The 25,285-nt window shown below is 44.5% G+C and overlaps 1 protein-coding gene across 12 annotated transcripts in view; it reads right to left on the bottom strand.

Moving 5' to 3' along the window:
• Positions 1–17,404, bottom strand: part of PCDH9 (protocadherin 9) — a 746,233-nt gene extending 728,829 nt beyond the window's left edge. For 8 of the 12 annotated variants that reach the window (XM_083435784.1, XM_083435791.1, XM_083435794.1 and 5 more), the window contains exons 1-2: positions 16,581–17,371; positions 12,134–15,302 (exon numbers count right to left, since the gene is read on the bottom strand). In XM_083435784.1, coding sequence (XP_083291910.1) covers positions 12,134–15,169 — 3,036 coding nt within the window. In that variant the 5' untranslated portion in view covers positions 15,170–15,302; positions 16,581–17,371. Of the gene's footprint in view, positions 1–12,133; positions 15,303–16,580 lie in introns of all 12 variants that reach the window. The other 4 variants (XM_083435788.1, XM_083435790.1, XM_083435795.1 and 1 more) reach the window with 1 other exon arrangement.
• Between the last annotated feature and the right edge of the window lie 7,881 nt (positions 17,405–25,285).

The raw sequence follows: 25,285 nt of genomic DNA, 5'->3' as shown, positions 1-25,285 counted from the left end.
TAAAAATGAAACTAAAAATGCACCATATATCACTCTCCTCATTCTGGATTTCTGGTGACTGACATTCTGCTTCGTTTGTAGCATACAAATAACAAAAGAAAAAAAACTGTGGGAGCGTTCTTTCAAACTGAAATGTTTGACAGACTTAACAGCTTTTTGAAATAAAACCTGATGAAATCTCAAATAGAAAAAAAAGTCTGTCTCCACAGTACATGAGAGATTACATTTCAACAGGCCAGGTTTACTATCCTTAGACAGATGCAGATGTGGGTTTATTTATTTATTTCCCTGGCACTTGGTTTCCCTCATATATACACACACACACACACACACACACACACACAGGTTCTACTGCTGTAGCTTTTTACTGATGTCTAGTCTACCTCCTGCTACGGTGAATTCTGATAGCTTGAGTATGAGAGACATTTGCAGGTTACTGTTGTCACATTCTGAAAGCAATTTCAAATCTTGCCCATGCACCAGGTTGGATCCAGACATAGACATCCTTAGAGGAGACCCACAGAAAACCAATGCCATTTAAGTTAATCATGACTAATTTATCCCACTGATTTTAATAGGTGTATTCGAAACATAACTACATCTGGATCCAACCCACTGAAATTTGTTCCTGCCACCAGTATCATTTGAAATTGAAACAAATTAAGAACAGGTTCTGGAAACCTACCCTTCTGTAGAAACCAAAGGTCAGCACATATATGGTTTTTATGTGATATATGGACATTCCACACAGCAGTCTGTATGCAAGGCCGTCTCCAGCCCTGTGGTGCAAAGATCCCTCTGGCGCACCCCCTGGCAACTCCAAAACAAGGGAGGGGGCAGTAGAAAATGTCTTCTGCCTCCCCCACCGCCCTGGCGTGGCGGCGGAGATCAAGCAGGAAAATGTGCTGGTGGACATGCTCTCCAGCATTGGGGTGCCCGAGAAGGCAGCCTGGGAAGCCACATAGGGCACAGCTGGCAGGCGTTCAGGGAAAGGGGAGGCTGCTGGCAAAGCCGCACAGCTCCCCCACTCACTAGGGTGCCCCTGAGAACCAGCGCCCTGGTGCAACAAACCACTAAGACCAGTGGGAAAGATGGCTCTGTCTGTATGCATGAAAACCAGATTTGTACTCCTTCTGCCTCTGTCTGAGGGGAGAGACTAGCCCACTCCTCATGGAGCATCCCATGTTAACATTACCTGGGCAGTGTTCGGGAGAGGTATAAACCTGCTGCTACGCTGTACAGATGTTATATACCCTCACAGAATCAAGTTGGAAGGGATCGCAAGGGTCATCTAGTCCAACCCCCTACAATGTAGGAATCTTTTGCCCAACATGGGAATCAAACTCACACCCTTGAAATTAAGAGCCTCATGCTCTACCAGCTGAGCTATTCCAACTCAACAAGGCCAATGCTTTTTCAGTAGAACCAATTTACGAGTCTAGGTATCTGCCATCAAGTGCTGGAGCAAAAGCGAAGAGAAATTAACTGACATGTTTTCAGGTGGCATTTCGGATTTTGTAGCCAAGAGCAAAATGCACAACTCTTGCGCTAGTTAATAATGGCAGGCGGACTCATCTGTTCCAGAAGAGGGACCATATCCCACTGAGCTGTTTGTGGTGGACTCTCCTTCTTTGGAGGTTTTTAAGAAGAGGTTGGAGGGCTACATTGGGGTTGGAGTAGATGCCCCTTGGGGTCCCTTCCAACTCTACTATTCTGTGATTCCATGATGTTTCAATTCCCTCCATTTGGAAGGATCAGGTATTAGATTATATGCTGGAGCTCTTGAGCGAGCCTTTGTTAGATGGAGAGTCTGACAACTTCCTATGCTCCTATGTAAAGTGTAGGGTTTTCATTTCAAGCATAGATGAGAAGAGCCTGCTGGACCAGCCTCTGTTCCAGCATCCTGTTCATCACAGTGGTCAGCAAGATGCCTATGGGAAGCCTGAAAGACAGACCTGAGTGCAACATGTGATTCCCAGCCACTGGTAGGAGGCGGCACATTGCCTGACGCTGGAGGAAGATCTTTTCCCCCTCCTGTGCATTTTGGAAGAAAATATTAGAGTTGCTACTTGCCTGAAGCAAAATGTCAAGGCAAATCTGTACAGATTCCTGCTTGGGCAAAAAGGGAGCTAAGAGAGTTTCAGAAGACTAGCAGAATTGTCAGGATAGGGCACCTCTCACATATCCCTTATTTTATATCCCCACTTTTGTCCAAAGCAAAATGTAGAGAGAGTTTGAGCCTTTGATGACATGGCGGGAAGCTAAAAAGAAAGACGTTGGTAAGTCTAATGACATTTCACAAGGAAAGTTGGGTTGGGGAAGTGGCACATTCCTGCCTCTGATTTCTAAGGCGAATTCGTATTTAGGAATTACACCGCAAATACAAATGTCTGATGAGGTGTCCGGGAGACTCACACAATGCTAAGGCATTTGTTCGAAGACCTATACTTCTAAGTAGTTATGCATTTCCCCAACCCTGCTATATTCATTTGTCTTCTCTCTCTCTCTCTCTCTCTCTCTCTCTCTCTCTCTCTCTCTCTGTGTGTGTGTGTGAGAGAGAGAGAGAGAGAGATTTCCAGGCACAGCAGTGCTGAGAAGGACTGATTAGCCATAGGTCTTTCCACAGTTCTCACAGAACCTTCAAAAACACTGCTTTTAGAAGAAATTATAGCAGCTGCAATGCAAGGACCAACTTCTGTATCCACTGTTCAGATCAGACAGGCAGCTTCCCGTGGTGGTTTTTTGCTTTGCCCTTGGCTGCAGTTGTGCGTACAAGAAAATGCACTCAGCTGTAGATGTTTGGTTTTGCCCATCTTCTGGTTCCTCTGCTACGAAGGCAGATATCTGACACATGCATTAATAGCAGGTGGGTGGGGTGGGATTGTCACATCGCTCATTGCCTTAAAATAAGTACTGGCGTGCCCTGGCAAAATTATTTCAGCGACTCTATGGAAGATCTTGGGGGTCTCTCAGAAAATGGATCTCCTGCGGGCTGGAACTTTGTGTCATTTCTGGGAAAGGGAGCCCCACCCCTCAACTGCTTGTGATCATATCACACTGTGTGTCATTTTTGTCTGGAATTTTGATTATCACCTTCTATTAATAAAACTCACTGTAATCGAGCAAGATGATTTTTCAAAAGGTATTTGTTAATCAAGGAGGGAATCTGAGGGGGGGGGGAATAGGAACTGGGTAGAGGAAGCAATTAATTGGGGAAGTGGAGGCGGGAGGACAATTGACGTTGGGGATTGAGAAAATACAATATATGGTGGGAGAAACTGAGGAAGGAGCAGTTCATTCAGGGGAAATTTGGAGGGAAAGCATTTGTGGGAATTGGGGAGGGGAGGTAAATTCTGAGAGGGGGAAAAGAGAGTAATGAGCATGTGTGTGTGAAGGGGAATCAGGAGAAAGCAATAGCATGGAAACAGAGCATGACGCTCTGCGGTGGGGGGGGGGCAGAAAAGAGCTTAAGCTGCATTGATTTCAGGAAGGGAGATGGGCTTAACTTACCTATTGAAATTAATGGGACTTAAGAATGCTGCACTTTGGCTGGACTGCGCTCTGCGTAAGTAAATACTTCCAGTGAGGAAAAGCCTCCCTCCTTGCTGTACATGCAGAAAATCTAAAACAGGCCACCTTAACAATGCACTGCTGTACTACAGGGAGAAGGGAGAATGTAGGACAGAATACTTGCACAGGAGGAACTTGAGCTGGTCAGCTCTTTTCTCAGCTGAGGTCCTGACCCCAAAACCTCTATTATTGTTGTCTGCATTGCAGCCTAACAAAGATTTATTTAATCACTCTGCCAATACTGCGTGCACATTCCAAATAAAACATTATTCCAAATCAGCACTACTTTAGTTAACTTTCGAATCTCAGGCCACGCTACAGTGGAATTTCAGACAAACCCAAAATATGTGATAAACAGGGAGTGTTTGTAGATCTGATTCAACAGTACTAAGTTCCTTTGCTTTTCTTCTTGCAGAAACACAGAAAGGGGGGCTATTATAATTAGAAGTCCCTGCTTGAAAACACAGCTACTTGTATTTACTACTGAATCTTTTTTCTTTTTATTGTTAGGATTCTAAGGAAACCTTCTGTTACTAGGTGCTAGAATAGAAATACTGGCTGCCGCTTTCAACTATGGTGCGCAACTGAGTAAAAGGTGTGCCTAGGTTCCTTTGAAAGTACAGTGATGCAATTAAATTGAATAGTGTAATACTTAAGTTTCAAGAAATTCAGTGGTAAGCTGCAGAGCAACCAGCTTTTAGACATCAAAATAACTTTAGTTGCAATAGTTATATTTCACAAGATGGTGTTGCTATACAGTACACATTACTGCATGTTCTGATTAGAAGAATACAATGGACCTTGTTTCTTTGGTATATGCATTAGGCCTGAACCAGGTATAGTAAGGTACCATAAGTACATGCACAGCGCAAGACAGTGCAGTGCTTCAAGATATGCATTCCAATTCACATTTCAAATATAGATGGAACCCCTTGCCTACTAATCAGGTGACTCACATCTGAATACAGTCACACATCCTGACACACACACAATCTCACATAAATTTTAAAAAGTAATTCACGCATGCCCCACTTTGTGAAATCAAGATTGTTTGAAGGAGAAATACTTCTAATTCTCACATTATTTTTCTTTTTAGAAAAGCACTGCCAATCCAGAGACTGCCCTCATGTTTGAATGAATGTGAACAGTGCGCAATGTGACCCAGAAGTCGTTTGCTATGTCCACTGTGCTGATCTTTGTCAATGCCAAGTGAAAACCCAAGATTGCAGAAACTGACATTTCTAAGCGACCAGCTCAAGTTATAGTGTTCACACGCACTATGGAATACGCATAATATTTGCAAAAAATGGCCCAGTGTGACATGAGAATCAATTTTGGTGCATCTTGATACATTTCAATACAGGAGGAAATTCATCATGCCAACTACAGCCCATGAAGCATATAAGGTAGACCTCCAATGGTTAAAAAATGCTATTGATTTTGCTGCAAAAACAGGAAGCTTGTCATGCACCTGGTTACAAACAATACAAGCCTGCTAGGCTACATCATTTGGTCTGATGAATCAAGAATAACCATAGAGTACCTAACGGTCAGGGGTACCTTTACCTTTACCCAGGAAAATGCATGAGCTCTCCAACCCAACCCAATATAGTTGTTCTATCAAAGCAATGGGGCATCAGGCAATACAAATTCATTCCATTGGTTTAGATGCTGCCCAAACTGCTGCCTGTTTAACTGGTGTTAGTTCGCTGGACTTACCCCAAAGTAAGGGAGCATAGGATTGCCTTAGGCTGAAATACTAAACACATTTCCAAGAAAGCAAGACTTGCTTCCAAGTAAACATGCATAAGATTGTGCTGTAAGTTGGTAAAAAAATACACCTCAAGTACTATTTCCATCTTGAGGGTAGGAATTGGGCAATTGTGCTTAGTTGCTGCCTGATCCATTTGCTTGCAACAGCAGGAAAAAACTTCATGCATCACAAAAATGCGTGTTTTCTATATGTGGAGATTCATCTTACAGGCATTATTTCTAAGTAGGAAATGTTAGCATATAAAGTAGTCCTCAGTGTTATCCTGTCCCACTGAGAATTGACTGAATCAACAACTGCGCTGGAGCAAAGGAGCAGAGGGATCTTTGAGTCTGAAGGACGAGGATACTTCTGACTACAGTGTGGAAAGATCTTTGGGGGATAATAGATGCTACATCTTATATGAATTACTATGGTGTCTCTATGTACTCTGTTGGGGTTTGCAGTTTATGCAGGCTGAAAAGTAACTGATACATAAAGAAAGATGCAGAGCAAGAAAGAACGTGATCAATGGATTACACAGGAATTATTGCCGTTTACTCCCAGATGAAAAATACCTAGGTGCATCTCTGCCTATTATTAATAATTATACATAAGCAAAACATGAAAACCTATCAAGATGCTGATCCCAAGGTGTTTACCATCTAAAATTGGCTGTGGGAAAGATAGGGCAACAAAGGGAGGGGAGGTAATAGCTGTCTGTCTATAGCAAATATAAACATCAACTATGAACATCACTTTTCACAGAAATATTAAATCCTAGAATTCTGTTTTGCTGTTGAGGAAAACACTTCGTCCCGGAAAATGTTGAACATGTTGAATCTCATTCTGCCCCAAACCAAATTTCCGCTTAATTTTAGGCCAAGTAGAACTGTGTATTTAAAAAGTTGTCAAATGTAAATGGGTCACTGTTTTCATATCTTAAACATCTGTTGTTTATACCCAAGAAAGCACACTGGGGGCAAGGAAATTAATTCCTCAATTGCTGTCAACTGAGTTAGGGAACAGCAATAAACAGCTTACTGTAAAGCCTCCAGCTACAATAAAACTGCTGTCAATAAAGTGTGGCTGATATGGTTTTGCTGTGCCAGAAAAATATATCCTTTGAAAATGAAAATCTGAAATGGTAACTAGAAGATCCTTCCTTGTCCCTATACACAAAGGAACTCTATTACAAAACTCTGATAGCGCTGAACTCTTAGCATCTTACTCTCTCCCCCTGACACACACACACACGTGATGCAATTTAAGAAAGTTATACATTGCACTTCAATGGAAAAACAAACCTTAATGATTCATACACACAACAGAAAAACCACCACATGCATAAAAAAAATCCCCAGTGAATTAAAAAAAAGGGAAGTAGGAAGCTTCTTGCAGTTTAAACTGAATGCCTTGCTTAGCATTTCTACTGCTGCTATTGAAAGTAGTATTATCGCTTAAGGTTATATTCCAATTTCCATTACAACCCCCTGTTTTCACATGCTTTTCACTTCGTTTAAAAAAAAAAGAAAAAAAGAAAATCTTTTCAGCAGACATTTTCCATGCTTGGTCTCAGCTCAGAGATGAATTTCTTTAGACAGCTGAACAAAACCTGCTACCTTTTTTTAAAAAAGAAGTTATATAAGAATGGGGCAATGTACAGCATTTTCAGTCTTACCACAATTTTAAAATCTTTACTTCTTACTTGCACATATATATATCTGTGTTTGTGCGTGCGCACACGCACGCATAGATATGTATATGGAAGTAATGAGTAAGGTTTTAAAATTGTGGCAAGACTGAAAATGCAACACATTGCCCAAGTCTTATGCACACACACCAGCAGCAACATAATGCAAGAACATATTTTTGCCATTCTTCACTAAACAATGTAGAACTGGAACAGTTATGGATGCGACATAATGGTTGTTCCACGGCTGTAAGACATCAGCCTTTTAGTGTGGCAACCTTGGGACGCCCTGCCTATGCGAGTCATGCAGGCGCCTTTGCTGTAAGATTTTTGGGCCCCACTTAAACAAATTTAGTTTAGGCAAGCCTATCTATCCAGACATGTAGACGTTGAAATGCTTTAATCTTTTTTTTTTTTTAAAAAAAATATCCATTCTTTAAATGTTTTTTTTTTGTTGTTTTTTACTGTAAATTTTATTATTCCATGTAATCTGCTTGAGAGGTTTTACGACAATCAAGTGGTATGTAACTTTTGCTAAACAAATAAAATAAGCAAATAGGCAAAATCATGAAACCAAAATGTTTTGATTGACAGAACGTGTGGGCCTGCTTCTTTACACAATGCGGTTCCACTGTGGTTTTCCACAACTGTTCTTTCTGCCTACAATCTTAGTTTTATGAGAATGCTTAACAAAGGTTTTGGTGGTGTTTATCAGCTCTTATAGTAAATATAAGGAAATAAATCACAGTGCAACAAGCCACCTGGGAGGGGATTGTGCCTTCTTAGCTTAGTTAACTACAGCACTAGCTTCTTGTCAGGAATTTTCTGCATTGCTTAAGGGAGCCCTATATTCATTTTATAGTTTCCTCTACAATTATTTAAGGTTCTATCTCATATATATATATATATATATATATATATATGCGCACCCCATCATATTTTATGAGAGACAACATTGCTCAAGTACTCAGTTGGCCTAGTGCCAATAAACATGATGAAGACTAATTAATACAGTTCCTAATCATTGTCGCTCCGCGCTGGAATCCTTGCTTTGCAACCTGCGGGATTTGCACTCAACTGCCCATGAGCCGTAAATCAAGGGAAATATTCCATTTCAGGCCCTGTAAGATGGTTTTGCCTTTCCATGGGACTAAAATCAGAGTGTTCAGATTAGCCTTACCCAGTCTGAAGAGCTTGGTTCATCTTTCTGTTATTTTGCAGAATTTACGTAAAACTTAACAGCAGTTCTTGACAAACTGTGCTTAAGATGGAAATGGAAGGAAATGCTTCTGGTCTCTTCTGGCCAATGTGCTCAATTGGTGCAGCTTCATCTAAAGCAGCAATTCCGATCCTTCAGGACCTGTTCTACTCAAAGCATTCATCTTCTCCTTTACGACAACAGAATTCTTTGCGGCTACCATGCATCTAGAGGGCCTCAGGTTCTGCTCTTAAACTTACACACTTGCATTTAACATTATTGGTATACCAGTTCTAAATACCTTTGCTGACATTTCTGTGAAGGAATTCAGAATAATAATAAATAATAATAATAATAATAATAATAATATAACATCGCAGCTCAGGAAGTTCTGTTGTTAAATATTCTTTATCCTGAGTATTTATTTGCTAGTCTTGCAAATCTTAGGATCAGTCCATTACTTCTAATTAATCAATGTCATCTAGGATTCTAGGCTGGGCTTTTCTTTTCTTTTAAATGTTTTCATTTACAACAATCCAATAGACCAAGGCTCAGGTGGAATCACTAACAACCTGAACATTGCCTGCTTCGAGGCAAGACTTATTTAAAGGAATGTGGGGTAAAAAATATAAAACCCAACAGTACTAAAAAAATCTTCCCCCTTCACAATAAGGATGATTTTCAAATGTTAGGTTCTTCAGAGCAAAACAAACTGCATTGTCTCCTAGTGGTTAGCTATACTCAGACTGGTTACTTAAATCAGGGCTACGTTATTGAGCTTAACCCAGGCAAAGGATGTGTTCTTGCATATTCCTAACAGAGCAACTGTGGGAAAATGACAGCCGATTTTGGGACTGCTCCATTTCTTTATTATACAGCTCACTTAAAGGTGGGTGCAAAGATACAGCTCAATCTATAGTGGTGAATTCTCCAGCACAAGTCGGAATGAAATAAACCCGATCCACACAAGAGTGCAGCCATTTTCTTCTATAGCTTCCATACACTTCTGCAAAGTTGCCTTGGGAGACTCTTCTATGGCGCTACACCCCATATTTAGCCACCTAATGACCAAAATAGAAACTATCAAGAATAATAAGGAAGCAGTAAGACACTTACTGCTGCCCTCCAAGAACCCAAGACGTTCTTCTCCTGATAACAGTGTATAAAACATGCCAACTTCTCCCGCAGAAACACCATTGAACTAAAACAGGAGCTATGCAATAGCTTCTTCATTCATTTCAATGGGGTCTGTGCACTTCAAGAGGACTGTGCTATTTGCCAGTATTTTAGGACTACTAACCCATAAACTGATGAATGGCCTGAGCAAAACCTTTTGAAAACAAAACTATCTGTTGAGATTTGCATCATGAATTACAACACTCAATGAAAACCACAGTCACAGTGTACCAGTTTTGATCTATAGCCCGATACTGATGGTTCTAATTGCGTATCAGCACAGAACTTTTATGAAACAGAGAATCTAGTGTTTATATAGCGCCTTGACATGTAAACCAACATCCATTTAACGACTCACTGGGCAGTATTGCCACCTCAAACCGTATGGTCACCTTTCCATTGGTTAAAATGAAGGTTGCCTAGTTGCTGCTGACAAAGAACGTTCAGGATCGCACTAGCTTAGAGAGCACCCTTATTTATTGATAAGCCAAGAGTTCTGTGCCATCTGAAAGCTTGCTGATCCACCAGTGAAAGAAGGTGCTGTCTGAATCACTTTGGATCTTATCCAGCCCTCATCACAATCCAATTATGCATCATTAAAAATAGCAAATCCACATTTACAGTTGTGATGCAATTAAAACTGTACGTCAAGTGTTTATCCTCTCTCTTTTTTACAATAATAAAGAAGATACAGAGGAACACTTTGCATTTAATTTTCCCTCACCCTGAATCCTTGAGTCTCTTGGGTGGTGCTTACATGCTCTGCCAGGTAAATCGGTTTGGATTTGTGATCTTAATCTCCATTTGACTCCTCAAAGAAGTTAAGACTCATTCTTGTAACAGAGCCCAGGAAATGAAAACTAAAGTGGAACAGAAGCGCTTAACATCAAAATAATGTGAGAAATCTGAGTAACAAAAATAAAAGATTATAAAGAGGGGGAGAGCACAATCTAATCTCAAGTTCTACTGATATCCATAGGTTTAACGGTTGGTGAGTTTCATGATTCTGTTGTTGTTATCTGGAGGGAAGTGCATAAATGACCGTGGATGTTATTTTAGGAGCCTAAGATGCTTTGAAATACTTCTGAAGGAGATATCTGTGTGAAGATTTCCCCCTCAAATGTCTTTTAAGGGATTTATTGAGTGTTCTGGGGACCATTACCTCAACAAGATACTTCCTAAGTGTGGGCTTTAAATACAGTGCCTTGTTATCCAAGATACGTCCAAAAGTCAAGATGCAATTTTGAGAAGCATAACATACAGCTGGGGAAATGACTCAAGCTAAAGAATGGTCACCATTCACCTCTCCTGGCACAAACCTATTAAAAAGTATCTTGCCCTGTTCTCTTGACTATGGCCCCTGTGATCAGCCCAAACAATCCACCAAAACGCAAGAGAATATAATGCCAACAGCGATATGTGCTTGACAGCTAAAGCCTTAGACAATTGATGCAATGAAGACTAAGCGCTAAGGAGCCACTGCAAAACACGCTAGCTTAACTACCGGTCGCTTCAGTGCGACTGTCATTAAATAAAAGGTTTCTTTGGCTTCAGTACCAGTTTGAACCTTCCCTCCCCCCTTTCTTATCTGCTGCAGGACTGGCAGCTAGCCAGCCCTAAGCCACATAGTACCTTAGTGCCATCTACAGGCCGATCCTGACATTCTAATTTAGTGGCAAAAGACAAGCACCAGTGAAATGAATTAGACAGCACCGCATTTAAATCTTTATTAGCAAGGAATTATTTGACCTAAGGAACAATACCCCCACCCCCCAAAAACCCCCTAATGCTGGATTTGGTTGAAATATGAATTTTCCTAACATCCTAATCCTTTTTTCATATGGCATGTTTCACAGCTTAAAAATGAGTAATGACAGATCACTTATGCACTATAGTATGAGAACATATTTACAATGGAGTGATTTCTCTCTCTGCATAATTCATGTTTTATTCAAAGCAAAATGCATTCGTTCTGAAAGTGTACTTTGGCCATTTTTTAAAAAAACAAAACACAAACAAAACAAAAATCCTCTTGTCTAACAGACACACAACTTTACTACTGTACAACAAAAATCGTTGTAATTCAAAACAGAGGAAGACTTCCTGATAGCTTAGTTATAGCCTGCCAAACAAACACAGTGCAACACAATCTTTGAGCCTTTGTGAGGACAAAAATTAACCCCCTGAACGACAATAACTTACAAATGTTCCAAATCAGTTTGAAATAAGCAAAAACAAAAGAAACTTAAGCCAGCCTCATGTGTAACCAACTTTTCTTTTATCAGAAGCTAACACATTTAATCCTGAAACGTTCAATATATATGTAGATATATATTTTTCCCTTTGAGTTGAAATTGGCAGACTGAAAAATATGTTTTCTTCTTCAGTAAACCTCTATACTAAGATGTTCTTGACAAACTTCACACAATTGCCTTTAACCTCTGACTAGGTAGGTAGGTGTCCATGTGAATGCATGAATGAACTTGTACGTGAGTGTGTGCATGTCATTCTTTCTAAAACAAAAAAAGTTGGCAACTTACAACTTTGGACCATCATATTCATTCTAAAAATGCATAGTCCTGCCCCAGAGAAGATACTAAAGGGACAGGTATTTCCCCCGCTTTGCTCTATGCATATTATAACTAAGCTAAAATTACAGTGAAAGAAAATATATCCTGGCACTTTAGTACTGGTTGAGTGGGCACTTGTATGCAGTACTTATAGACCAGTAAAAGTGCTCGTTTACCTGTCTGGTGTGCAAGGGGCCCTTTGTCTTGAAGCCTCCTTGGGAACTGCACTCTGAGGCACTGAAGTGATCTGAACTAGTGGAAGAGCGTTTGGAAAGGGTATCACAACCCCCAACAAAGGTGTTGTCCAAAGGGAGTTCCTGAATGACGTGGTGCTTTTTCACCGAGACGGGAGTGTCAGGCTTAAGATGGAAAGCGGACTGTGGAGAGGCAGATTTGTAATGCTTAGCAAGATCAGGGCTGTTAGGCTTAAAGGTGGTGGGTGGGGCCGTGCCCCAGTCAAATCTTCCTATACTTTGCTCCTCCAGCTCAGCTGGAAGGCTAATGGTCCCGTTGATAGGTTCATGAACGGCATCCTCCGGTTTGGATTCCTCAATGGTAACAAAATTCAACAGGGAACTCTTGGGAGACTTCCTTTTCTTCCGCTTCTTTTTCTTGTTCTGTTTGTTCTCCTGATTGGGAGACATCCACTCGGCCCCTTGCTTGCTCCTCTGGGCAGCTTTGAAGCGGGAGGCGTGGCGGCAGCGGACCAGAACAGTGACAAATATCACCACAATGACCACCATGGCACCTGCCACAATAGCAATCATGATTGTAAGGTAGTCCTCGTTTTGATAAGGCTGGCTGCTGTCCCCGATGTTCCTGTCCAAAGGGGTTTCCATAGTCCTGCGGATCAAGTCATAAATATAAGAGGCGTTTCCAGCCGTGTCATTGACGTACAAAAACACAAGGACAAGGGTATGCAGAGATTTAGGATAACCCAGGTCACTGATATTGACCACTAATCGATGCAGCCCTACATCAGTAGGAGTAGGTTTTTCTTCCAGGGTAATGTTACCCGTCACCGGATCAATACGGAACAAACCTTTGTTGTTTCCACTTACGATTGTGTATTTCAGCTCAGCGTTCATTCCCGTGTCAACGTCAACAGCAAACACTTCAGCCACAACAGAGCCAGGGATTGCAGAGAGAGGCACCAGCTTAAAAGAAGTATTTGAAGGTGGGTAGATGACCACAGGGCTGTTGTCATTAACATCCATGACATTTATAGTGACTTTTGCGGTAGAAGAACGAGGCGGTTGTCCTCCATCGATGGCCTTGACGTCAAAGGTGTAGGAACTCTGCTGCTCTCGGTCAAAAGAAACATTGGACTTTATAACTCCAGAGTAAGGATCCAGAACAAAGTTCTCATTGTCATTCAGGATGGAGAGAGTGACAGCTTTATTTTCTCCTGCATCTGCATCAGTCACTGTGATCACTCCTACGGTGCTATACTTTGGTAAGTTCTCCGACACAAAAAACTGAAAATGGTTATGAGTAAATTTGGGACTGTTGTCATTCTCGTCCAATACTGTAACGATCACAGCAGCTTGACTTTGCAGGGGAGGGGTGCCATTGTCTCGGGCCGTAACAGTAAAAATGAACCTCTCCTGCTCTTCTCTGTCAAAGACTCTGGAAGCTGTCAAAACCCCCGTCTTTCGATCCAAATCAAAAAAGGAGGCGTTGGGGCCAAGCTGATAAACAATGTCTGCATTTTTCCCACTGTCCTCATCTGTGGCACTAATAGTTGTTAAGTACAGACCACGGCGGTTGTTTTCGGAAACGGACAGCTCAATTACAGGCTGGCTGAAAATTGGAGGGTTGTCATTTTCATCTTCCAGCTTAACTCTTACTAGGGCGGTCTGGTTCAAACTGGGCTTGCCAGAATCGGAGGCAACTATTTTAAAGCTGAATTCTTTGGTGCCCTCATAGTCCAGCAAGGAAGAGGTCTCTAACAAGTACTGGTTGTCATAAACAGCCTTCAAGTGGAATGGCACTTCTCTCTCAATGAAACAGATCACTTTGCCATTCACATCAGTATCCTTATCTGAGACCGTAATTAGGGCAATCTTGGTATTGATGGGGTCTTTCTCAGATAAGTACACTGTGCCATTGATGGGACTTATAATGTACCTGAGGTCTATGTTAGGGGGGTTATCGTTAACATCAGTCACATTGATGGAAACAGTTGCCCGGGCAGGTGTAGAGCTGCCATCACTGGCCAGCACCGTCACCTTGTGGATGGCAGTTTCCTCTCGGTCTAAGGCCCTCTGAACTGTCACCAGCCCAGTTGTGTTGTTTAAAGCAAAGAGTCTTTTAGTTGCAGGAGCAACCTGGGCACCAAAAATATATCTGATTTCCGCATTGCTTCCTATATCTGCGTCTGTGGCATGCAGCTGAATGACCGAGGTACCTACAGGGGCATTCTCTGGTATGTGAACCTCCATCTGACTCTCTTTAAAAACCGGCCTGTTGTCATTGACATCACTTACTGTGACCTGGAGGATAGCTGTGCTGGATTTCTGGGGGGTTCCTCCATCCTCGACTTTGATTTTCATCACATAGGTATCTTTGTGCTCCCTGTCCAAGTTCTGCTGCACAATCAGCTGAGGCCACTTCTCCCCTTCTGGAGTTTCCACGATATCCAGCCCAAAGACACTTTGCCCATTCAAAAGTTCATAGTGCTGCACCCCATTGAAACCAGTGTCGGGGTCTGTGGCTGACGGGATCGGAAAGCGGCTGTTGATCAGAGTGTTTTCAGGTATGGAGATGTTGATGACAGGGGAGGGGAACATGGGGGCATTGTCATTGGTATCCTTCACAATTATTTTGATCTTGATCAGCCGAAAGAAGTCGTTTGGAAGAATCACCACCTCCAGCTCAAAGAAGCACTCATTCTCTTCAGCATAAGCAGCTCCCGCACAGAGTCTCTCTCTGTCGATTCTGTTGGAGGTGGTAAAGATCTCCCCTGTGGTGCTGGACACTTTCACCAAAGGGGCATCCCCTGCTTTGGAGACCAGTCTGTAGACAAGACTAGCGCTGGTTCCTGTGGCGGCATTGATGTGAGAAATGTTCAGATCCTTTGGTATGTTCCCGATGGGGACGTTTTCCGGTAGCTCCTCTCGGATGGTGTAAATAAGTTCTTGAGCCACAGCAGAATCCAGCCTTAAACAGGCAATCAGGGCAGCCAACAGGTAAAAATCCCTCAGGTCCATGATAATGTGTTTATAGCTCCTTCTCAGGGTTTTAGGGTTTCAAGGTTTCCACGATGGAATGCTGCTGCTGCCTCGTTCGCAAGGGGAAGACTGCAGGATGCATCACATCAGAGCTCTTGCTTCCAGACAGCCACTGTCAACACAATCACAACAACAACAACAATAAAAAAGAAGTGTTATTGACTCATTTTAACTGACACCAGATGCAACTGCCAAGCCCTGCTCCACGTTTCTGCAACACACTTACAAACACCCGACACCTGCTTTTCCTCCCTTCCTTTCGTTTGTGTGTGCAAGCAGTTCCTCTCCATGAATGTGCCAGTATACCACACATTCAGAATGAAATTAACTAGTTACAAGATTGATGGGAGAGAAGCCGTTTTCTTCTCTCTCATACACACACACACATACACATGTTTGTTCAAATCAGTCCATTGAACTGAGCATACCATGCAATGCTTTCTCCTTCCACGCCAAAATTTAGTGGAAGTTCTTTTTTAAAAAATGCATAGCATGAATTGTATGCCCACTGCAATTTAAAGCATCATGCATCCTGCCTTCTCCCAATTAAATTACCCAGCTACGTTTCCCTCCCCTTCCTCTTGCTTGTGTGTTTTATCCTAGGCTAGTGCTGTAAGATGGTCTAGGATCTCTTAACGATTCAGACAAACTGCTCACAATGCTGCTGCTTCTGCAGCAGCTCTCTGGCTACTTCCCATCTCTATTAACTAAGGAAGACAATAACAGGACCTCTAGTTTCTTCCCCAGAGCCAACCAAAATGTCACCTTTTCCAGATGTTCCAGTGTGCCAGTGTATGTGACTTGCATCTGCCGGAGAAGGTTCAACTTCAACATAAACAGGAGATTTGGGGAGGAGGCAGCATTGAACCAACTCAGAAGCAGCAAGCCAGATGTTTACAAAGAAAATGCAGAAAGATGCTGTTGGGGGTTGGTTTGTTTTTTGTTATGAGGGTTGTATGGGGGGGGGGTGATGCAGTCAGTGACACTCGGCTGCCCCTCCGGATGTGTTATTAGCAGCAGCTGCCACACATAAATACTGCAGTCTAATAGTGCTGCTTAAGAAAGAGAGAGAGAGACTTCTTCTCAGATGCCCTTATGGGAGCAAATAAAGCTCCAGGCGTCCTTATAAGATTGGGGGAGGGGGAGGCGGAGAGAGTTTGGTCAGAAGCACTGATCTGACATCTGCATTAAAAGCTACGCGTTGATATCCGTGATCCTTTCCATTACACTGATGCAGGCAGGTAAGGGCTGCAGAGCCAGCAAACTCAAGCCCAAAGCAACGCGGAGATTCCCCCCCTCCCGTCGGAATATACATTAAAATCAATTTTATTTTTTGAAAAATGCCTCCCCTTCCAAAAAAAGAGAGAAGCATATGGAACTTTGCACTTACGTTGCCGCTTTTTCGTGTGCCGATGAACTGCAGCAGCAGCAGCAGCCGAGGAAGGACCCGATCTCCCAGGACCAAGACACAGAGGAAGCCCCGCGCAATGCATCGGGCACCCAGGTAGCCACCAAATTCGTCTCTTTTGGAGGGAGAGGAGAGGTGGAAGGGGACTCAGCAAGCAGCCGGCCAGGCAGGCGCTTCCTCCTCCAGAGCAGAGGTGTTGTTCCTCGGTGGCAAATTCACAACTCCAGAGAACAAATTCACAGTTCCGTCCGGGTTCGCCATGCTTCTCTCGGCGCGTCTCTCTCGCCCTCCCTCCACCTCGTCTCCCGCTCTGCCCCTCCCTTATTTACTTGCTCTTCCTCCTTACTCTGAGGATGACGAGGAGGATGCTGATCAAAGCGATGCCGATCCCTCTCGCGGCGGCGCAGGCGACACCGCCGGCTCCCCAGCCCCGGCCAAGGCGGCCCCGCAGCCCGGCGCTGAGCGCACAGCCCGCCCGGCGCGCTTCTCCTCCGGATCAGGGCATGCCCCGCTCGGCCGCCCGATGCCCGCGCCGGGCGCTGCTGCGCTCGCCTTCCGCGCCGCCAGGAAACTGAGCGCGCAACTTCTTCCCGCAGAGCCCTCGCCTTGCCCGGGACCTCCTCGCGGGGGGCGAGGCTGGCGGGCTGCCCCGGCGCGCGGACCCCGAGCGGGCTGTTGCTCGGCCGCGGAGGCGAGGCAAGGCGGGCAGGCGGCGCAGGCTGCTTCTCCTCCCGTCTCCTCCGGCGCGCGCTCCCTCCTTGGCTCGCTCGCTCGCTCTCCCCTTCCTCGCTCGCTCGCTCCGAACTGGGTTTCTTGATATAACTCTCAATAAGCCCACAGGGAGGGCGGGCGCAAAGCCTGCATCGCCCTCCCCCTCCGCCGAGCCGGATTGGCCGGCGGCGCGGGGGCGGGGCCGAGGGCGGGGCCAGCGCCGCGACGGGCAGCCGGGCGAGCGGGCCAGTTGCTCCGGCTCCGCGGGCCGGGCGGCGGGCGCTGAGGCTGCCGTTGTGCAGAATGGCTGATCGGGCGGCGGGATGAGGAGCACGGGCGCCCGCTCAGGCGGCGGTTTTCAGCCAGCTCTAGTCTTGCCTCAACATACGCTGTTTTCCTTTTCCCTGTTTGTTTCCCACTCTTACCTGCCTACCTACAGGGGGGGAAACATCCAGCTCCTCTGAGCGCGTGCAGAGTACCCTTCGCCTCGGACGGCGACGTGGGGGGCGGGAAATGGCAGGTTAAAACAAAGCCTGAGCGCAGCCAGGAAGGAGTTGGGGAAGGCTCTGTTGTACAGTATTAGCTTGTTGGTGTTAGTCGCCGTGTGGGACCCCTCTCTGCTACTTCTCCTTGTTAAAACTGGTTTGGTTTATATTTACATAAGAACAGCTTCTCGAATGTCCTTCCATCCCTGCTTTGCTCAGACTTCTTCCATAGCTTGAGTACAGCAAGGAGGTAGAGTCAATGACCTGGGTCTCTTCCAACTCTGCAGTTCTGGACTCAGATACTAAAAGTTTGGGGTCTTTTGTTGTTGGCATCCATCTGTCTCAAGAGACAATGGAAGAGTGTGCCTTTGGGGATGAGGTACAACATCTGCCGTGACTGTAGAGACTGGTACTGGAGAGAGATGTTTTGTTGCAGCCGGGGCTGATGAAGGCGTCCAGTTGTGCTGCTGCAGATGCGCCATTGCATTTCTACTCTCTGCACTCCTTCCAGATGCCATTCCTCCTCTGGTCACTGCTGTGGACGCACAACCTGTCTGTCTCCAGGCACTGCGGTTTTCTGCAAGGGATGCCCACACAGGGGGGTTGATGTTGCCAGCCTTCATGTCACGTTTGTTAGGGGTCTGAGCCCCCACATTTGACACCTGGAGTGTGTTGGGTGGTTGCCCCTCACATCCTTCCTGCTGCATCGACCCAAAGGGCCCACTAGGCTGGTCCTGAAGCCTCCTCCATAGCTTGCTGTGAATGGCAGAGGTGGATTTAGGAGAGCACAACCGGTTGGTTGGGCGCTGAGCCAAGAGGGTGCTGCAACAATGGCTTAAAACAGAAGAAGGCGGGGGGGGGGGGATTTTGGTGTTGCCCAGGGCGCTGTTGAAATTTTAAAGCCCAGAGTTTGCCACTGTGAGTGAGCATCAGAGGTGTCTCATTGGCCAGCGCAGCAACCTGGGATTGGGGCCTGAAGTAGAGACAGTACCTGCTGCCCTGGGAGCTCTGCCCGCCACTCCCTTGCCAGAGTGGGTGACACTGCAGTGGAGCTGGAGGCTGGGGCTGGACCCACCTTGTCAGAGGGCAAGCGATTGGAAGTAGCGGCTCCTTTGCTCATCCAAGCAGGCAACAAGCAGTGGAGGGGTGACAAGGGGCTGCTGCCTTCATCTGTCCCCCCCCCCCCTTTGGGTGGAGCTACAGTTGGCATTGGATCCTGCAGCTTCCCCAAAGGGAAGAGACCACTTTGGCTGCTGCCTCCCCTGCTGATGCAACCATGTTGGTGCCAGAGGCATACCTAGACTCCCTTGTGCCCTTGGCAAGGAGCTGTCTTGGAGCTTCTGAAGCCAGGAGAGACCATGGACCAGAAATTCAAAATATTTTATTTTCATCACTTTTTGCTCTCCACCATGACTTCCTCCATGGTTATGCGGGGGGTCGGAAGTTCGGGTCTACTCTGCCTTCCCTTCTCCTCCCCCGTTGGTTCCTCTGTCTGCCTCTGTGCCTCCTTCCATTTGCTACTTTCTCTCCTAGCCATTCCAAGCCAGAGTGGAGAAGTGTGATTTTTGTGCCCTCTTGGCCTTGCACCTTGGGCGGGGGCCAACCTAACCAACCCCTATGTATGTCCCTGTTGGTGACTGAGCAGGTGAGATGTTTGTAGACCAAATCCTTCACACATCCAGCAAGCTTGGCAAGTGCAGCTCCTTGCCACCATCACTCTCTCCCAAACCCAAGGAATAGGCACCATCCCTCACCTGCCTACTCACTCAGTGTAGAGCCCTCTGCCCAGCAGCTGCTCCAGGTAGTCATTCTTCAGCCCTAGTTGGCCTTCCCAAAGTGTAGCAGCCTAGGTGTGCCAGCCCTGGAGGTATTTTTCAAGTGACTGGCTGGTTGCCGTGTGTGTGTTTTAAAATGGTGCTAAATATATCTAGCATCTGGATTCAATTCAAATTTACTCAGGCATAAGGTCAGTTGATGGGCTTACCCCAGTAAGTATGCTTACTATTTAGGCTACAAAATAGGTTGTCAGTCCCATTGAACTCTGTCAGCCTTGCATCTGAGTGGTGCAGCAATGAAACAGCTAGTTCCTTTGCAAAGGTAAGCAGGGTCAGGTATGGTTTCAAATAGGATGGAGGACCACATGTTGAGATTCCTGCATTGCAGGGGGTTGGACTAGTTGACCCTCAGAGGTCCCTTCCAATTCTAAAACTCTATGGATACACATATCGGGCTCTGAATCATCTGTCAGAACCTGGTAGGCTTTCCACCCACCCACCCCAGCATTGGAGGGCTAGGGTTGCAGTCTGCATTTGCTAAGGCACATCTTTGACCCACCAAGCCGAGCTGCAGCCTCCAACTGCATTCTGCAGCCTGAGGAGTGCTTGACAGCCTTTCTTGTTTCCCCAGCCTACTCTCGACTTGCTTCCAGCACACTTTGGCTCTCCAGTTCTTGCTCAGAGCAGGTCAAGATAATGCTATTTATAGGGCCCACTGGTTGATGGAAATGCAAAACAAGTGAGCTTTTTGGCTTTTGACAGCAATATCCTGAACATGACATTCCCATATGTCAGCTGGAGAAATGCAGGTTAAAAGGTGGTGGAATAGATTAGGTGTACAAATGGCTGAAAAGGAGCACTCAAGGAGTACCAGTTAATGGATTGCTCTCCGGGTAGGAGGAGATAAGGAGTGAAATTCCACAGAGGTTTGTCATGGGTCCGGCAGTGTTCGGTATTCCACCCCCTCCCGTTTAATGGCTGGGGTGAAGAAGTGGGGAGAGTGCGCATACCACGTCTGCAAGACTGGTTCCAGAGCATGATGGAATTGTTAAAGGGCATGAAAGAATTGTTATGCTGCATTACATGACCCCATGTGTCTTGCCTGCTATGCTTTCCCCCAGATCCTGCACTGTTTCAGAGGTAAAAATAGGATCATACTTTGAACACTCCTGCTCTGATTCTTACCTATTCAAGAGGGTTGGCGGCTCGTTTCCATTGTTGTATGCACTATTTTCATTTAGAATAGTTTTGTCTTCAAAAAAAGAAAAGGGTTCTTAGGTTAAAGTTATACTGGGAGAAAAAGAACAAAACATTAATTGTCTCCTGTAAACAGCAATTCAGAACATCACCAGTTGTAGTGTGTGATGCTATGCACTTCATGATAGTGGTTGAAAGATACCATGTGTATACAATTGGGGCTCACCAGAACTTCCTTTTTTGCCAGACAGATCCAGGTTTTCCAGGTCCAAATTGGAGTAGGTTTTTGTTTCTCCTGGTGTTTTCGCTGGGAAACCCCATTTGTTACCAGTGAATCAGAGCAAGTGGCAACCAGGTTTTCTGTGGACTGCTGTTTGTTCCAATTCAGCAATAAAACCTGGGTTTCCCTGGGGAAAGTACCGGGGCACGGGGCGGGGGCACTGTGTCCACTTGGACACAGACCTGGAGAGCCTAGATCTGTGCACAGAAAGTGCAGAGCAAAGGCAAGTATGGATGAGTCCTTATGCTATGCATGTAGAGACAAAATGCCTCCCCCAGTAGCTTTTGGCCATGCAGAGATTTCAAGGAGGAGGCTCAAAGCTCAGTCTAACACCATTTTTACAAGACAACTCCATAACCATTCCAAAAGGCAGAGGTGGGTAGCAGATACCTGAGACTGCTGCCAGTATTCAGGGATTCCTGAAACACAATGCCTTCCAGATCCCAGGATCTGTTATTCTTATTTAAACTTACTTGTTTATTCATTCGTTTTATTTTCTTTCCAATTCAGGTGGGCCCTAGGTGGATCACAGAAATATCCCTAAAAATACAATAAACTCTGTCCTCATTTTAATTTTGAAACAAGACATTTTCATTCCAATGAAGGTAGGAGGACTGTGATCTTGTCTTGCAGACATGGCTTCACTTCAGATTTTCTTTCAGTGTGGTTCTGGGATAGTTCCTCTTAGTTTGTAAGAGGTTCTTTTGTTTCTGCCTGGCCTCATTGCAGCCTTCAATAGCAGGTCCAGCACTGCAGGGTCCCCAAGGAAACAGGCAAATTCCATGTAATAGACCCAGTGTTAGTGCTTGGGAGAACTTGTGGCAATCTCAGTCTGAATGTTCCTGGACTACAATGCCCATCAACTCTGTCCATTGGCCATGTTGGCTGGAGCTACTGGGAGTTGGAGACCAACTACGTCTGAAGGATCAAAGGTTCCCTGTCCCTCCCTATATCCTCCGAAGGCGCTGCTAGAGGGGCTCCATCCTGACCACTGCTGTATAAAACATGGTTCCCTTGCCCTCTTTAACTTATTTCAATGTTATATTTAATACATGCCTCTTCATCTATAATTCATCTTTTTCTGACTCCAGCTTCAGTCTGCGTCCCATTGACTCTTGCACACCTTTCTCATTTTCCTCTTAAGGGTCAGTTGAGAATTCTCTCTATATATATAAAAAAGGATTTGGGTTTGTATGTTTGTTTCTTTAAAAACCACATGAAACAGAATGAGACACTATCGTTTACTCTGAATTTTTAAATACCTGTTTATTCTCTGGAGGAGTCGGGTGCATTATTCATTTATCAACAGAAAACATGATCAATTAGTTGCTTTCCACAAGGTGGTATCAGAATAAAATAACGCAAGAGCCCAAGCATTGCAATTTTCCCAAAAAGGGAAAATCAGGGTTCTAAAACCTAATGAGGAACTTCCATTGAAAGGCTATTTAAGAATAGGAAGTTGTCTTTATTCATTTCTGTGTGTCTCTATTAGTTTCTGTTGTAAACTACACAAAAACACAGCAAAGTAGCCCTATCATCCAATTCCAACATTCTCCTGCACCTCTTGATTTGAGCAATTTGATCAGTCAGCCTACTTTGTATTATGGGTCTTGGACAACGTAGCAAATCCAGGACAAAAGGGCAAAAGGAAAGTTTTTGCTTATTTTTGCCATCTGTGGCTCTTGCATTAATTACATTTTACTGTATCACTATGTAAATAATTGCATAACTAAATTGCCCTCCCCTTTGGCCCATTTAAAATAATATACACACACATATGAAGCAATAAGATTAATATATGAAGCAATAAGATTAATTTGGAATGCCAGTGTAAGTAAGAACTCGTGGTGGTAAAAACAAGCTCAATGAATATGCTAGGAGTAAATAAGTTGAAATTCATTTACCATATATTATTCATCAAGATCTGGTGTGTGTAGCAAATGGAAAGTTCAGTTTAGACTAAGGAGATGAGACACGTTGGAAATTTCACACACACAAACCCCAAATATCCACAGAGAACACTGTGTCAGGCATAGGCAAACTCCAGCCCTCCAGATGTTTGGGACTACAATTCCCATCATCCCTGACCACTGGTCCTGTTAGCTCGGGATGATGGAGATTGTAGTCCCAAACATCTGGAGGGCCACAGTTTGCCTATGCCTGCACTAGGTGGTCTTGGGCCAGATATTCTTAGCCAAACCTACCTCCCAGGACTGATGAGAGGGGAAACTGTTATGTAAGCTACCATGAGGCTGGATCCCAGTGTGACAAAGACAAGTGATACAAAAGACTCTTCCATGCAGCTGGGAATCCTGTGGGATCTGGGGTTCTGCTAATACGTATGGCGCCTACGTGCAGACTCTTGTATGCATGTGAAATTCAGTTTGTCCCTTCAAATGGATGTGCAGAGATCAGGGGCAGGCTTGCAGCCATGATCCCATTCTCCCCACCATGTACTCAGTGAAAGAAGCAAAGAAGGTTAGAATATCGGAGGGGATAACAATGCCCAGACATAGAGTACAGGCTGCATTCAGGCTGCCACAAGTCTGTTTTATTAATAACACTTCGATGGGAAAGTGGAGCATGGCAAGAACTTCTTCTGGGTAATTAAAATGTTGGAAAGTAGTATGGGAGATGCTTGCCTAGTCTTAATTTTTATTTTTAAATAAATTATAGGAGAAGTAGAATCTATTGTTGCCTCCGTTGACTCTTAGCAACGAAAAGGCATCTCCCCTTACCATTTTCTTGATGATAATATCTGTGTGGTGTGTGGCTGGTTTCACATTGTATGAGTTAAAGCAGTGGCTCTCATGCTGGGGTGAGAGTGTGCAGCACACCGATAGGAGGACATGAAATTCTAGGGAAGGACAGTATCCCATTCCCAAGGCAGGTGATGCTCCCCAGACAAATTAAAAGTGGAGCCAATAGGCTACAGAGCCTGTCTGCCTCTCTACAACCAGTCAGGAAGTGGCTCTATCTGTCAGTGGTCTCTTACCTACTGCTGATCGCCCTGCCTCTCAGTCTGAGTGAGCACCATCCACTACTGCAAATGTCTCTCACTGCCGTCCTGGGGTCAAGTGCCTTCCACACTGTTTTCTCACCCTGTTCTGGTCCAGGAGAGATGGGAGCACAGATATTACTGCTGCTTTGTTCTTATTGTGGTGCTCAGTGGGGAGGCTTAGAAGAGGCCCCAATTATTATAGTTTGTGTGATTGTTGCTGTCATTATAATTTCAGGTCTTAACATTGTGCAGACATTAAATGCAACATAGGCTTCCAGTCTTACCGACTGCAAGAAAAACAAGGCAGGTTAGAGGACAGGGAAGGAGGGTCAGTCTCCTATTCCTTGTGTTGGATTTGTGCCCTAAATCCAAATATCTTCTGGATGCGACAGTAGCAGTGTGCACATGGCTATGAACTAGGATCTCTGCACATATTACCTGTGGGCCAAGTGTTTTGCTCTCAGAAGTGCTTCAGAAGGGGATTCTGAGTTCAGAAAGTTAAGAAAGTCTGTGCCTTCGTATAGGGAACATAATGTGCAATGAAGCAACTTGCAGATAATAGTGTGCATCTGGTTGTAAGGAAATGGGAGATGGCACTGTTTGTGACAGAGATTTCCTTACAGTGATTTGCAGCAATGGTTTGTATGTGAATTGCAAGGATTTTATACCACCATTGTTGCACAAGGCCTAACCATTTATCCCTGTGGTCTCATATTTACAAAGGCATACTTATGTGAAACTTTATAGATTAGAGCACGTGTGAATGGCATTTGAGCCTGTTCTTATTAGCCCAATTCTTATTATTACTGATACTAGTTTGGCTTTTTAGTTTATATTTTGCAGTGTTAAGGAGCTCTTTGCTAGGCATTGTGTGAAAAATTCTTACTATGTCCTACCCTTTTGCCAGTGGAGATGTTAAAGAATACCAAATATATAGTGGACACTTACAGAACATCATTCCACTTGGAGGGTGATCATTAGGACATCGGAAGCTGCCTTGCACCAAGTCAGACCAATGGTCTATCTCACAGTGGCAGAAGTTCTCCAAAGTCTTTCCTAGTCTAGCCAAGAGATATCAAGCATTGCACCTGGAGCCTTGTGTCTGCAAAACATGTGACCTACTCAGCTACAGACCTTCATTCAACTAAAGGGCCACTTAACTTGAATTTTGTTCATTCAAGTAAATGTTATTGGACTCATTGCAGTTTTTTCTAGGCCATAATTCTCAAGCATTCTTG

Source organism: Podarcis tiliguerta (assembly GCF_965153285.1).
Source record: "Podarcis tiliguerta genome assembly, chromosome: 4".
NCBI classification, from domain to species: Eukaryota; Metazoa; Chordata; class Lepidosauria; order Squamata; family Lacertidae; genus Podarcis; species Podarcis tiliguerta.
The sequence above is the reverse complement of the archived record's forward strand: the minus strand, read 5'-3'. Positions and strand labels throughout refer to the sequence as shown.